Genomic DNA, 14,555 nt, shown 5'->3' with positions numbered 1-14,555 from the left:
CCTGAGCGATCTGCTGGGCCTAAATATGGAGGTCCTTGAAAAGTTGTTCTAGGCTTTTAAGGACTGCGTTGGCGACAGCTGCAGTGAGAGTTGGGGTGAGAAGTGCCATCACTATCTGGGCAATGCCCGCTGGGAAGGCAAGGTCTTGAGGCTGAGGAGCAGGGAGTTGTGGCTGTATAGTAGGAGCCTGGTCTCCCGTGTCAGTGTGGAGGATGGTTGCGGTAGCCATCTTGGCTGCAGCGACCGCTGTGTCCCCTTGTGTCAGGCGAGGGGTAGAGGAGAAGCGGACGAGTGACCGTTCCACAAAGCGGTCCATAGGGTTTTCCTTGTGCAGTGGGTGTGCAGGGGAGGTGAACCCCCGAGTTTAGCAGGCTTTTGAGAGCACAGTGAAAGAGGGTAGTGGGAGCGCCTATACTTCACCTCCTCTCCATGTGACGCCAGAGCCAAAAGTCTCCATAATATTATTATAAGAGCTGTTTTACTTGCAAAAGCTGTGTTTCTGTCCATTCATTCCTGAGATTTAGACAGCTCTGTCATGCAGCAAAGCCAATTTAGGAATCTGATTTTTCTCTAATGAAGTTAAGTAATACAACAAGGGCTTGTCTCTGCCTGCAGCCTGTGATTGGATAATAAAGAAGAAGAAGCATACTAATGAGCTGATCTCTGTGTTACTTTGCTCTCTTCGCCTATCACTAATGATGGGCTGCATGTTTGAGTCGAACTTAAGTTTGACTTGAACATGGGCCATTCGTGTGTTCAGTGAACACACAAACGGTACTGGCATTTAGCAAACTGTTCGCCCGCCATGCCCCACAATGCACTGTGCCCTGACAGTACATTGTGATTGGCCAAAGCATTGCACCTGACCTGTGGTCAGGTGCAATGCTTTGACCAATCACAGGGCATTATAATGTCACAAGGTTACAGGGGTGATCCCACCCCCTTGTGACATCATTGCCCTATTTAAGAAATGTCATCGCGGTGCAGCTGTCAGACGGTGGGAGTCAGCGTCAAGGACGGAGCTGATTTTTTTTTTCTTTTTTCGGGTCAGCGGTGGTGGCGGGTATAGTGATTAACACTGGATCGTGGGACAATTTTTAAAATATAATTTTTAATAAAGGACTTGTCAAAGACTGCCTGCTGTCTTTTTTTCCACTACACTTTTTTTTTTTTGTTAATGGGTAGTGGTATCATTCACATGGGGGAGAGGGATTCCAGATTTTGATAAGACCCCCTCCCGAAGACCCCTACTACCACTAGGGGGCCAAAGTGCTTTGGGGGGGAGCCTCCCCTACCCAAAGCACCTCCCCAAGTTGAGGGCATGTGGCCTGGTATGGTTCAAGAGGGGGAGTGCTCACTCGCCGCCCCCCCCCCCCTTTCCTGACCTACAGTTCTGCATGCTTGGATAAGGATCTGCTTTGGATTCTGGTAAGATACCGCTCAGTAAATTGTCCCTGTTGAAAGTTCGCAGTCGAACTTTCGGTAGGTTTGAATGTTCGACTGCAAACCAAACAGAGGATTGTTCAGCCCATCACTACCTATCACTAAGTGTCCTGTTAGCAGATGAGCGCAGCTGATTTTTTTTTTTTTCCTTCTGCATTTCCCTTTCACAGGCTGAGCTCTCCTTTACAGGATATTGCAAGAGTCTGCTCCTAATTCATATCCATCTGATTACTCCAGTTGCTTTTAAAAGTGCAAAAACAAAAAAGGTGGAGGAGTCTTCTGCTTGAATGAGTGCCGTTTACTGTATCTATCCAATAGAATGTCAATTAAACTTGGAGATCCAACATGCAGATTCTTACTAAGGATTATTGATTTCCTACATGGTTTTACTAAGCACATTACTACTCTCAGCTATTTATACTGCAGGGATTGATATATGTATGCTTGTGTTCCAGTCACTGGGTATGAATGGTGTTTTAATGGTTCTTTGTTTTTGGAGTTACGTAAACTGAAGAACACACCCCACCACATTTGGTGGATTTTTTAGGGCTGTGGAAAATGCAACATTTGAAATGATTTTAAATTATCCTAACGATTTCATTAATCCCTCACCCACATACAGTTCTGGGGGTTTTTTTTATTTTTCTTTACAGTTCAGCTTTAAGGTGATATGCTGCTTATAAAAACTGTTAGCCTAGATTCACACTATGAGTCGCATATGAAGCACACAGCGTTCCTTGTCAATTCACACATGATTCAGTGCAGCACGAAAGTGGTTATATTGTCAAAGATTTTTTTGTTTTGGAAGGGAAGGTTATTTTTTGTTTTTCTGTGTTCTGTTGGTAATTCCACTCATAAACAGTTGTCCCCATTGGAAGATTTCCCCTTACCTCCTTTTCGGGAACATGAAACAAGGCAAAAACACCCTACCATCTCAAACTACTAGGGCTTTGAAGGTACCACACTAAATTGTATAAAAATCAATGTTATATCTGGATATATGAAAATTTAAGTGAGTATAGTTACCTGTTTATGGATGTATTAAATGGATATTGATATTGTACTTTTTTGAATTTGTATTTTGTTTATAAATTATAGAACCCTGTAATAATTCTCCCTGAAGATGTGGGCATTGTCACTGCGAAATGCGTTGGAGATATCTGCATGAGCATGACCACTTGGGGTTATACTTATTTGCCAAATATCAGCTATATTTACTGCAGTCTTTTCTGACACTTACACTGTTGGAATATTTAAAAAAAAAAGTTTTGTATATTAAACATGTAATTTTATACAATTTGATATGGCATCTTCAAAGTCCTAGTAGTTTAGATGGTAGGGTTTTCTTGGCTTTTTTCAGTGTCCTATGTAAAAGGATGTGATACCAGTAAAACCACATGGATATTGAGCCTATTTTGTGCAGCCCCTTCCCAATTTTTTATTTTAATATATTCAGGAACAACCCTAAAATTTTGCTTTCTGTCTCTGTGATAATGGTAGGGATGCACCCCTGCTGACAGCTGAATGACTGATCAGTTGTTAAGGACACAGATGTCCTGGTGATAACTTTTTCATTACTTAAGATAACAACGTAATACGTATATTTTTTTTTAACCACTTCCCATCCGGCCCATGTACATAAACGGCTGGACAGGAGCAGTGTAGGAGCGGGTTGTCGTTCATAAATGGCGCCTGCATTTTCAGGTTGTGCACACTCCCTGGGAACACCGATCGCTGTACGGGACCTCTGTGTGAGGTCCCTATCATGTGATCACTGATTGGCTGATCATGTGATCACTGATTGGCCAATCAGTGATCACATGAATAGTAGTAAGCATGATGTCACTTCTGACATCATTGCTTACTATTAGTGAAATCTGTGAATGATCACAGAGATCACATGGTACAAGGCTATTCACAACAGCCTTGTACCATGTGACAAGCTGTGACCAATCACAGCTCTCACAGTATTTCTCAATGGCTGCAAGATTGCAGCCAGAGAGAATAAGAAATGATTGCTTTCACAGCCTTTATAAGTGTAAAAGCAATCAGTGTAAACAGAAAAACAACTTCATCACCCTCCACAAGTAGTACAGTGTCACTATGGTGACACTGTACTGCTAGGGTGACAGTATGTTAAAAAAACCCTAAAACATAAATAATAATATAAAAAATAAAATATAAATGTAAAAAAAAATTTCTTTAAATTATAATTTTTGGTTATAAACTAATTTGGGTTTTTTTTTTTACTAAAAAGATAACCGAATAAATTTTGGCCAATATTTATGAAGAAAGATAATTTATTTGCAAAATGCTATAAGAAAAACACTTTCTTTAAAAATTTTTGGACTTTTCATTTATATAGGAAAAAAATATAAATCCCAGTGGTGACTAAATACCAGCAAAATAAAGTTTTATCTGTCTCAAAACAATTCATATGGGTACAGTGTTGCATGACCGCGCAATTGTCATTCAAAGTGTGATAGCACTGAAAGCTGAAAACTGGCCTGGACAAGAATGGGGTAAAAATGTCCTGACTTGAAGTGGTTAAGGACAAACAAGGCTTTCTTTTTGTGAATATTGTCATGCAAAAATCATACTTTTTTCACAATCCTTAGACAATTAAATGTAACAAAACTAAAAAAAGCAATTTTTATTTTTTTTCAGCAGTGTTAGCTTAAAAATAAATAGTGTTACTGCACATAAAAAGTAAACATTGTATTCTGTAATCTGTCCTGTTTAAAATGACACTAAAATTATGAATCTGGTAAAAAGCATTGAAAAGTTATTTACAAATTGAAAAAAAATATTTCTTCAGTTTTGTTCTTTTTTCAATGTGAAATGTGTAAATACTGTATCTGTTAAAGTTGTAAAAATATTAACAAAGAAAATATAAAAAAAAATACTAATAGATTATAAAATAGAAATGCCAAAAAAATAAGCAGGAACATAATCAAATGGAGAAGGAGAATAAGGAGTTTTTTCGGGCTAATTAGAGTAAATTAAGGAGTAATAAGGGGTTAAACAGAGGAACACTTAAATAAAAAAACAAACAAAAAAACCCAACTTTTTTTACTTGACAGGTTGCTTCTAATTGACTGCAGATGAAGTTCATCACTTTAATCTGTAAATGAACAAACAGAAAGATACAAAATGAAACAATGTTTCATTTTATCATTCTTTTTTAGTAGGCTGAGCTATGTTGTTGATAAACATTGTCAAGCTGTTTTTTTTTGACAGCTCCAATTGCTGGGACTTGTTTACACTTCAGCTGTCAGCAGGGGAACTCCCACTGACAGCTGAATGAGTCATTGGTTGTTAAGGACAAGGCAGCTCCTCTCATTAACAACTGGTAATGCCAACTTTTTCTCTTTTTGCCAGTTTTTTTGTTTACATTTCAGCTGTCAGCAGGGGAATCCCACTGAAAGAACCAAGCCTGATGGTATCGGTTTCAGGCATCAGACCATTTGTATGAGTACCGATACTTATGCAAATGCTTAGTATTGGCCCCAGTATCGGTGCAACCAGGGGCGGACTGATCATTTGGAAACTCGGGCACTGCCCGAGGGCCCGGGGTCAGTAGGGGGCCCCATGAGATGCCACTGGTACCCTTTTCATAGGCTTTTTTGAGTTTGGGCAAGGACACAGGGGCCCCATGGTCCCCTATTGCCCAGGGGCCCCATGAGTTGTTAGTCCGCCCCTGGGTGCAACCCTAGTTACCAGTGCAAATAGAGAGGTGAATCTCCCAGTGGGGACACAGGCAGCAATAAAAACTTGACAGATGGTTTAACCATTCCCCATTGTATCCAAAATTAATTAAAAAGAGTTTTAAATTTACATATACAATTTACAATTGTCAGTTACCTTGCATTTTTTTTTCTCAAGGGAATGATTTAATGATCTCTGTGTTTATACTGCAGTCTTGGCAAAATGAGCTTATCACCTGGGACTCTGATGACTTTTGTGGAATTACAAACTTTTTTCTTCCCAGTAGCAGTTTCTATTGGAAGCCAGATCTTTATGTGTATGAAATGTAAGTAAACAGCTTTATTAAAACCCTTTGAAAATTGACATTGACCCTGTGCTTGCAAATTAAGGCTAGGTTCACACTAGCTTTGTTAGCAGGTGTTAGGGCTCATTCACACTTGGCTGTTTTACCAATGCTTGCCAAACGCCCCTATAGCGTTTGGCAAGCGTTGGTCCGGCGTTTGCGGAGCGTTTTTTAACGCTTGGCAAACGCTCCGCAAACGCCGCATGCGCGGTTTAGTGGTGGTTGCTAGGCATTTGCCGAGCGTTAATAACACCCCACAAACGCCTATAATACAGTTTGAGTGGTGTTACTGCTCCGCAAACGCCGCACAACCGCGTCGCAACCGCACCGCAAACGCCGGCCGGGCGTTTGCGGAGCGGCATCATAGACAAGAATAGGAGGCTTCAAAGCCTCCTGACTCGACCAGAGGCGTCCGTTTTGCCGCGACGCGACGCAAACGCTCCCGTTAGAACAGCACTATGTGCTGTAATGTGCAGAATTGGCAGAGGCATTTGGGAAGCGGTAAAAACGCTTCCCAAACGCCTCTCTGCCGCCTGCACACAAGGCTAGTGTGAACGTAGCCTTAGACAGGCGTTTGGGAAGCATTTTTAGCACTCTTCAAACGCCTATGAAAATTCTACACATGGCAGCACACAGTGCTGTTCACACTGAAGCGTTAGCTTTGCTGCAAAATTTAACACCTCATGTGGAGTCTGAAGGCATTGAAGCCTCCCATTCAAGTTTATAGTGATGCTCCTCAAATGCCTGGCAGGTGTTTGTGAGGCGTATGCAAGGCGTTGCGGAGCGTTAATACCATTAAACTTCACTATAGGCATTTGTGGTGCAAACGCCTATCAAATGCCTCAAAAACATGCATAAGGCGTCTGGGGAGCATTAAAAACGCTTCGCAAATGCCTGTCTAACACCTGTCAAATGCTATACCGGTGTCTGGCAAGCATTAGAAATTAGTCAAGTGTGAACGTGCCCTAAAGCATACGTTTATCCAAGGTTTAGTATCAGAAGTGAAGTGTGGAATGTATAGAATCTTTGATAGGTTTTACTTACCTCTGTGAACCTGCACCATGCACTAAGGGTACCTATGCCGAGGGCCTGCTCACCAATGTCCGGGACTAGGTGTGAACTGCAGTCATGTGAACGGTCTAACATTAAGGCAGTCTTCCGACTCAGAGGTGAGCTTCCAAAGTGTATAGTAATAAAGCAGTGTTGTGTGTTAAGTGATGTCCCATTGGTCTATACACTGTGACTTCTACTTATTGAATTAGGAGTAACGGGCCGAGCCATGCCCCTCCATCAGCCAGCATACCTCTGTTACTTCACTCCCAGTAACAGAATGAGATCCTGCTGGACACATAGTGCAGATCCCATGCATGTCCTGTGTTATCTCCTTGCTCCCATACTGTGTGGCTAGGCTGAGGACCTCCATTTCACTGATCTGCTCCTGGTTGCCATAGAAGACAGACCACTAGGGAGGCAGCCCAAGCAGAAACTCCCTCACTACCAGAGGATGCCTCACTCCACCCAGGTACCACTCCTCAAGTGGTTGCTATATATCATTGAGTGTGCGCTTGGTTACACGTAGTAATGCCCTTGTTCCCTTCTTCTTACATGCTGACTTGACACTGTAGTGCAATGGTCTTCAAACTGTGGCCTGGGGGAGGATGTGGCCCTTGGCTTGCCTTAAACTGGCCCTTAGGGTTCTACAGTGCCTTGAAAAAGTATTCATACCCCTTGAAATGTTCCACATTTTATATGTTACATATCTGAAAAGTTTGGCATGCATTTGTATTCATCCCTCTTTACTCTGATACCCCTAACTAAAATCTAGTGGAACCAATTGCCTTCAGAAGTCACCTAATTATTAAATAGAGTCCACCTGTGTGTAATTTAATCATAGTATAAATAAAGCTGCTCTGTAAAGCCCTCAGAGGTTTGTTAGAGAACATCAGTGAACAAAACAGCATCATAAAGGCCAAGTTGTTCCAGGTCAGAGATAAAGTTGTGGAGACATTTAAAGCAGGATTAGGGTATAAAAAAAATCCCAAGCTTTGAACATCTCATGAAGTACTGTTCAAACCATTATTCGAAAATGGAAAGAGTATGGCACTGCAGACCTACCACAACATGGCTGTCCACCTAAACTGACAGGCCCGGCAAAGAGGGCATTAATCAGAGAAGCAGCCAAGAGGCTATGGTAACTCTGGAGGAGCTGCAGAGATTCACAGCTCAGGTGAGAGAATCTGTCCACAGGACAACTATTAGTTGTGCATTCCACAAATCTGGTCTTTATGGATGAGTGGCAAGAAGTAAGCCACTGTTGGAAGAAAGTCATAAGAAGTCCCATTTGCAGTTTGCGGGAAGCCACGTGGGGGACACAGCAAACATGTGGAAGAAGGTGCTCTGGTCAGCTGAGACCAAAATTACATTTTTGGCCTAAAAGCAAAACGCTATATGTGGTGGAAAACTAACACTGCACATCATCCTGAACACACCATCCCCACTGTGAAACATAGTGGTGGCAGCATCATGTTGTGGGGAAGCCTTTCTTCAACAGGGACAGGGAAGCTGGTCAGAATTGATTGAAAGATGGATGGAGCCAAATACAGGGCAATCTTAGAAGAAAACCTGTTAGCGTCTGCAAAAGAATTGAGACTGGGGTGGAGGTTCACCTTCCAGCAGGACCACTACCTTAAACATACAGCCAGAGCTACAATGGAATGGTTTAGATCAAAGCATATTTATGTGTTAGAATGGCCCAGTCAAAGTCCAGTCCTAGATCCAATTGAGAATCTGTGGCAAGACTTGAAAAGTGCTGTTAACAGGTGGAGCCTTACGTGCTGATGTCACGCTGCCGTGTCTGCGACTCGGAGCGGCGGCCATTTCGGTATGTGTTTTTATACATGTTTGTATATTTTCTACGTGTATTGTTTTATACTTATTGTTAATAAATACTATACTATATATTGAGTTCCTTTTTCTGGCCTGAGTTTACCAGCACTCATTGGAGAAGTCCGTTTTGGGTATATGGATCCTTGAGTATTCATCTGAGAGATCAGCATTAATGCTACTATATCAGTAGCTTTCTGGTGAGTGCATAGCCATAAGCGGTGGTGGATTCCCTCCCTGGATTTTATAGCACTTATTCGGATATTCAGCATTGGTATTGCTGTGCCTTGTAGTGCTATCGACACTTTTTTATTTTTTCATTTTTACAGATTTTTCTTATCACTTTGTTATATTATTGGATGGACATATATTTATGTATCATACCACTTCATCACTTCATTGTTATTATATATATACACTTTATTGTCCTTTTTGATTTTTTTTTTTTTTTTTGCACTAATGGTTCTACAAAGTTTTGACTCAGGGGGGCTGAATACAAATGTCTTTTCAGATATTTATTTGTAAAACATTTTGAAAATCATTTATCATTTTCCTTCCACTTCACAATTATGTGCCACTTTGTGTTGGTCTATCACATAAAATCCCAATAAAATACATTTACATTTTTGGTTGTAACATGACAAAATGTGGAAAATTTCAAGGGGTATGAATACTTTTTCAAGGCACTGTATTCCACCAATTGACAATGTTGATCGGGCACTATTCTTCCCATTGATACCAACAATGGGGCACTATTCCTTCTATTCAAACCAATGATCGGGCACTATTTCTTCCTGTCAAATGTTAGATCATTGTTTATGACCATTGATGCTGGAGCATCTTCTACTCCCTCTGGTCACAGTCCGGCCCCTCTAAAGTCTGAAGGAGTTTAGACTGGCCCTTTGCTTAGAATGTTTGGAGACCCCTGTTGTAGTATATTGTATGTAATACCCCTTTATTGCTTTACATGCCCAGGTTCTTTTGAATATGCCAGCCCCAGTATGCACCCTTTTGAATATCTTCAGATCAGGCTCATTCATCTTCAGTACAAAACAATATAAAAGAGCAATGCAGAACAACCTAACTGTTTGGTGGCCCAGGTATACCTTTACAATTGGTAGTTATTAGTGGCAAAGTCCATACTTGGTGGCACGGTGGCACCTCATTACCCTCGGCAGTAGAGAATCGCAGTCAATGGTCATGTCTTGGCTTCTTGAGTTTTTGTGGGGACAGCAGCAGCAGATGCACATCAGAGCCCCCAGACCTCAGTCTTTATATCACTGGTGGGCTGGTTAAAGCCCAAAAAGCCAGCAAACCGGGAATAGACCTTAATCCCTTCCCAACCCAGCTTGGGCCAAACACTGACTTCTTAAATTGTTTCAATCTGCTTACAAACCTATTGAGATGATTTTTCCCTGATTTCCTCTACTCCAACATGGACATGGGCAGTAATATAAACTCTTTGTATTAGATTAGGGGAAAGCTGGAATCCTGCCTTTCTTTCTCTACCAGTCCTCACTGATATTGGTACAGGAAGTTGGGGCAAATCTCCTCAAGAAGACCTCAGAAAGCTATAAAAACCTTACTGAGGTTCTGTCCAAAACTAAAGAAAGTTTAGGCTGGAGTTACAAGTTAAAATCAATCACTTAATCAATCAATTAATCAATATGTGGCACTATAATGCATTTCCCTTGTACTGGGATTGGCAATGGAGAAACAGTAAATATACCAATGAGCAGGCAGCTTTTATTTCCAGAGAAAGCAGACATTTTACATCTGATTTTGATTTTATGCCTGTTTTGTCACTTCTGTGCATACATTTGTTTTTACTGTGGGCTATACATGTATTGTAGGTGAATTTCAACAGGTTAACTTACATTATTAACATATTTTAAGGCAGATTTTTCTGCTAGTGTGCACCTCTTAAAAATATGTTAGGGAGAGAACTTAAGAGAACCCTTGCAATGTAAAAGAGACGTGATTTAAAAACACGCAGAACCACATAGCACATGCCATTCTTTTCTATGGGGGAAAAGACACTTCAACTAGAAAATAACCATGTGCAACAATTCATCATGCAGTACTGTTATGTAACCTTCTTGTTAACAATGTCTTATTTTTTTTTAGGTTTTTGTCATTTACTTTTCTTGCAGTAAAGGAATTACAGTATATTGCAGAAAACTACATCCCAATATTTCATAGGATAGGGTGGTATTTCAGATATGAAGTACCACCTGCATGAAATTTAACCATTTACTTATAACAAGCTTCTGTGGATTCTGTTATTTCTGAATGGATGAACTTTAGGTGAAAGGGGGTTTGAGGCAAAGAACTCTGCATGTTCTCCTGTGCTGTATTCAGGGGTTATCTTTGCCAGACCATTCATTTCAACAACAATCTTCTCATAAGGTTATATGTGCATTTAACACAATCTATATATATTTTTACCTGTAAAAGCCTCTCTTCTGGAGACATCCAAAAGCCCTGAGACTGCTGCTGGGCGCCATCATATGGGATGTGAAAGCAGCTGCCCAAGTAGACTTAGAGCTATAACTTATAATTTTTTTCCCTTTTGTCCTCCCCTGGCTGCTGCATAAAAGGTTATGTAAGGAGGTGAGGGGCAGAGGAGTTAGGACAGCACAGGCAGTAACTAACTCTTTCAAGACTGGACACTTTCACCGCCTTCCTAGGCCCAGGCCATCAGGTTTCAGCACTGATACACTTTTACTGACAATTACTCAGGCATGCGACACTGTACCCAAATTATTATATATATTTTTGAGTCAGATAGAGATTTCTATTTGTGGTATTTAATCAACACTGGGGGTTTTTTTCTATAAAAAACACAGAATACTGAATATTTTGGCAATTTGTTTTTTAGTTTTTGTTATAAAATTTTGCAAATAAATAATCTTTCTTTATAAATTTAGGTCAAATGTATTACGCTACATTTCTTTGGTAAAAAATAACCCAAATCAGTGTATATTATTTAGTCCATGTGAAAGTTATAAAGTCTATAAACTATGGTATATATATTTGAAAATTGTTCCCTCCTGAAGTACTGACCGCCTATCTCATTTCTTGAGGCCCTAAAATGCCAGGACAGTACAAATACTCCCAAAATGACCCCTTTGTGGAAATTAGACAGCCCAAGGTATATAATAGGAGGCGTGGTGCTTTTTTTTTAAGTTTTAATTTTTTAGTCACAATATTTTTTGAAAATGAAGAAGTTAAATAAAATAGTTTTTTTTTCCCACAAAGCTGTCATTTTAGCAAGTTATTTCTCACACACAGCATGGGCATAATTACACTGAAAAACACATTCTGCTATGCCTCCCAAGTCTGGGGATACTACATTTGTGAGACTTTTTCACAGGCCAGGTGCATAGAGGGGCCCAAAATCCAAGGAGCACCTTCAGGTATTCCAGGGCCATACATTACACATCTAATTTCCTGGCTAGCTTTACAATGCTCTGGAGCACCAGGACAGTGGAAACACCCACAAAATGACCTCATTTTGGAAAGCAAATACTCCAAGGTATTTTATGAAAGGTGTAGTGAATTAGCCTTTTGAAAATTACTAGTTTTTGCCACAAGTGTTTGGAAAATGCATCATCTTGAATGCCCCTGTTTATTACTGTTCATGTGATTTCTGCATTTGTTCACAGCAGTCACAGATTATGCTGCTGTGCGCTTCTGGGATGACCTACCGTTACATCCTCCCAGAACGATGCTTGTCCTGCCAGTGGTCAGCATAAATGAGTACACCCTAACAGATTTGTTAGAAAACCTTTACTTTCCTTTCAGAATCAATATTTTCTATGGGATACTATTCTACAAAATACTCGTACAAATGTGGGCTATTGATTGCAAACAAGATTTGTTAATTTTCACACACAAAAAAGTATTTTTTCCTAACAAATTAATTTGAGACCATGCTGAAAAAATTAATACACCCCAATGAAAGTCTTAGAAGCAAAGCTACATTTTAGACAACAAAATCCTAATTACCAAGAATTCAACTACAGGTGATTCTAATTATTTATTAAACAGGTGTCCAGCAGACAGTTGATTATAAAAGGGCATTACTTAACAAAGAAAACCCCTTACCATTTCATGCTGTCAACAATGGCACCACATAGTAGAGAAATGTCACAAGGCCTGAGAAAGAAAATTATATATTTACACAAGAAAGGTGAACGCTGTGAGAAGATCAGCAAAGCTTTACGTATCACTCAGAATACTGTAGCAAAAGTGATACAAAAATGTAACAAAGATGGAACTGCAACCATTTCACAGAGATGTCCAGGCCGTTAACACCTCAACAGGGGTGTCTTCTGATGAGAAGGGTTGAAGAAAATTGCCATGCAAGTTCACTTCAGTTAGCTAAAGAAGTAGAAAGCCAAACTGGGGAGATTGTTTCCCATGACACAATATGGCATACACTGTAGAGGAATATGCTATGGGTGTCGTCCACGAAGGAAGCCCTCCTAAAACCCATGCACCAAAAAAGCCCGCCTAGTATTTGCCAGGGCCCATGCTGAAAAAGAAGAAGACTACTGCGGAGTGATGAGACCAAGATAAAGGTTTTTGGAACTGATGCCTTCAAAACTGTATGGCTTCGCAAAGGTGAGGAGTACAAAGAAAAATGCATGGTGCCTACAGTGAAACACTGTGGTGGCAGTATCCTTCTGTGGGGCTTCATGGGTGCTGCTGGTGTCGGGCAGATGCATTTCATTGATGGTATCATGAATTCACAGATGTACTGCTCTATATTGAAAGAGAAGATGCTACCATCACTCTGTGCCCTTAGTCGTTGTGCACTTTTCCAACATGACAATGATCCAAAACACACATCTAAGGCCACTGTTGCATTTCTGAAGAAGAACAGGGTGAAAGTGATTCAGTGGCCAAGTATGCCTCCTGCTCTGAACCCAACCGAGCACCTATAGGGAATTCTGAAGAGACAGATTGAGCATCACTCTCCATCCAGCACCCAGGCTCTAAAATAGGTAGTTCTTGAAGAATGGAAAAAGCCAGATATGCAATATGTCACCAATTTGTTCATTCTATGTCTAGTAGACCTGGTGCTTTCTTTACAAATCATGGCCATCATACGAAATACTAGACAAAGTAGTTTTTGTTGTGGGGTGTATTCATTATTGCATCAACTAACTTGAGTATAACTGAAGATTTTGCAATCTAAGGTATATCATTAAGTTATATCTAAGTTATATCCTTAAGTTATATCTAAGTTATATCATTACTTTCATGTAATAAGCTAAACAAATGTTCTGTAAAGCTCAGTTTTGTCAAAATTTACAAATTGTTCTTGTGTTCATTGAGATATTGATTAAAATCTTACTTTTCAAAGAGGGTGTACTCATTTATGCTGAGCACTGTATAAAGAGTGTCTGGGCATGACGCGGTTAAACACTCCCACAAGAGAAGGGTGTGGCTTAAATTGCCCTGTAGTGCCCATGAGACCTAAAAATGACAGTTGCCAAATATCCCCAAGGTTTTATTGGTATGCACAGTTTCCCTCAAAATCAGATAGACAAAGATGCCTGCTACAATCAGTAACTAACTACCTATAGACATGAGCATAGGTACCCATTTCAACCATATATTAATGATTAGGAGGTGATCATCCTATTGTGTATGGGTAATTGTACAGATATACCACTGCTTTAAAATGTTTGCCTTTGTGGCAAAATTCATTAAGTAAAAACACTAGTGATAACCCAAGTATTTGATCCTATGTTGTATCATATAGGACTGAAAGTGATAAGGCGAATCCAATTATTTCATATTACAACCTGGACAATACTGGATACATCAACAGCTTTTTCCCTTTAAGGATCGTCAGTACCTGCAATATGGATTTGTTTAAGTTCCCTTTTGACATTCAGACCTGTACGATGACCTTTAGATCATATCTTTATACAGGTGTGTAAGAAACATTTAAAGAGCAGTTTGTGCTGTGGGCTATACTGTAGTTATGTTATCAGTTAAGAATTACATCGCTTCATCTGGATCTACTGATCAATTTTAATCCTTTTAAAAAAATGTAACATCTGTCTAGGTATTTTTTATTCATGTGTTCACTATATCTCACATTGTAAAGCCTTTCTGTAATCTGTAAGATAAGAATATACTTTACTGATATGGTCTCTGT

At 40.0% G+C, this 14,555-nt stretch overlaps 1 protein-coding gene across 1 annotated transcript in view; it reads left to right on the top strand.

Moving 5' to 3' along the window:
* Positions 1-14,555, top strand: part of LOC149449697 (5-hydroxytryptamine receptor 3A-like) — a 71,953-nt gene that overhangs the window by 42,160 nt on the left and 15,238 nt on the right. Inside the window, exons 4-5 of the mRNA XM_089692856.1 lie at positions 5,364-5,476; positions 14,154-14,326. Of these exons, the coding sequence (XP_089548982.1) occupies positions 5,364-5,476; positions 14,154-14,326 (286 nt within the window). The remainder of the gene's footprint in view (positions 1-5,363; positions 5,477-14,153; positions 14,327-14,555) is intronic.

This window comes from Staurois parvus, unplaced genomic scaffold (genome assembly GCF_062004578.1).
Source record: "Staurois parvus isolate SC_StPar_1 unplaced genomic scaffold, SC_StPar_1.0 ptg000607l, whole genome shotgun sequence".
Classification (NCBI taxonomy): domain Eukaryota; kingdom Metazoa; phylum Chordata; class Amphibia; order Anura; family Ranidae; genus Staurois; species Staurois parvus.
Note: the sequence above shows the minus strand (reverse complement) of the source record. Positions and strands in the feature narration are given on the sequence as shown.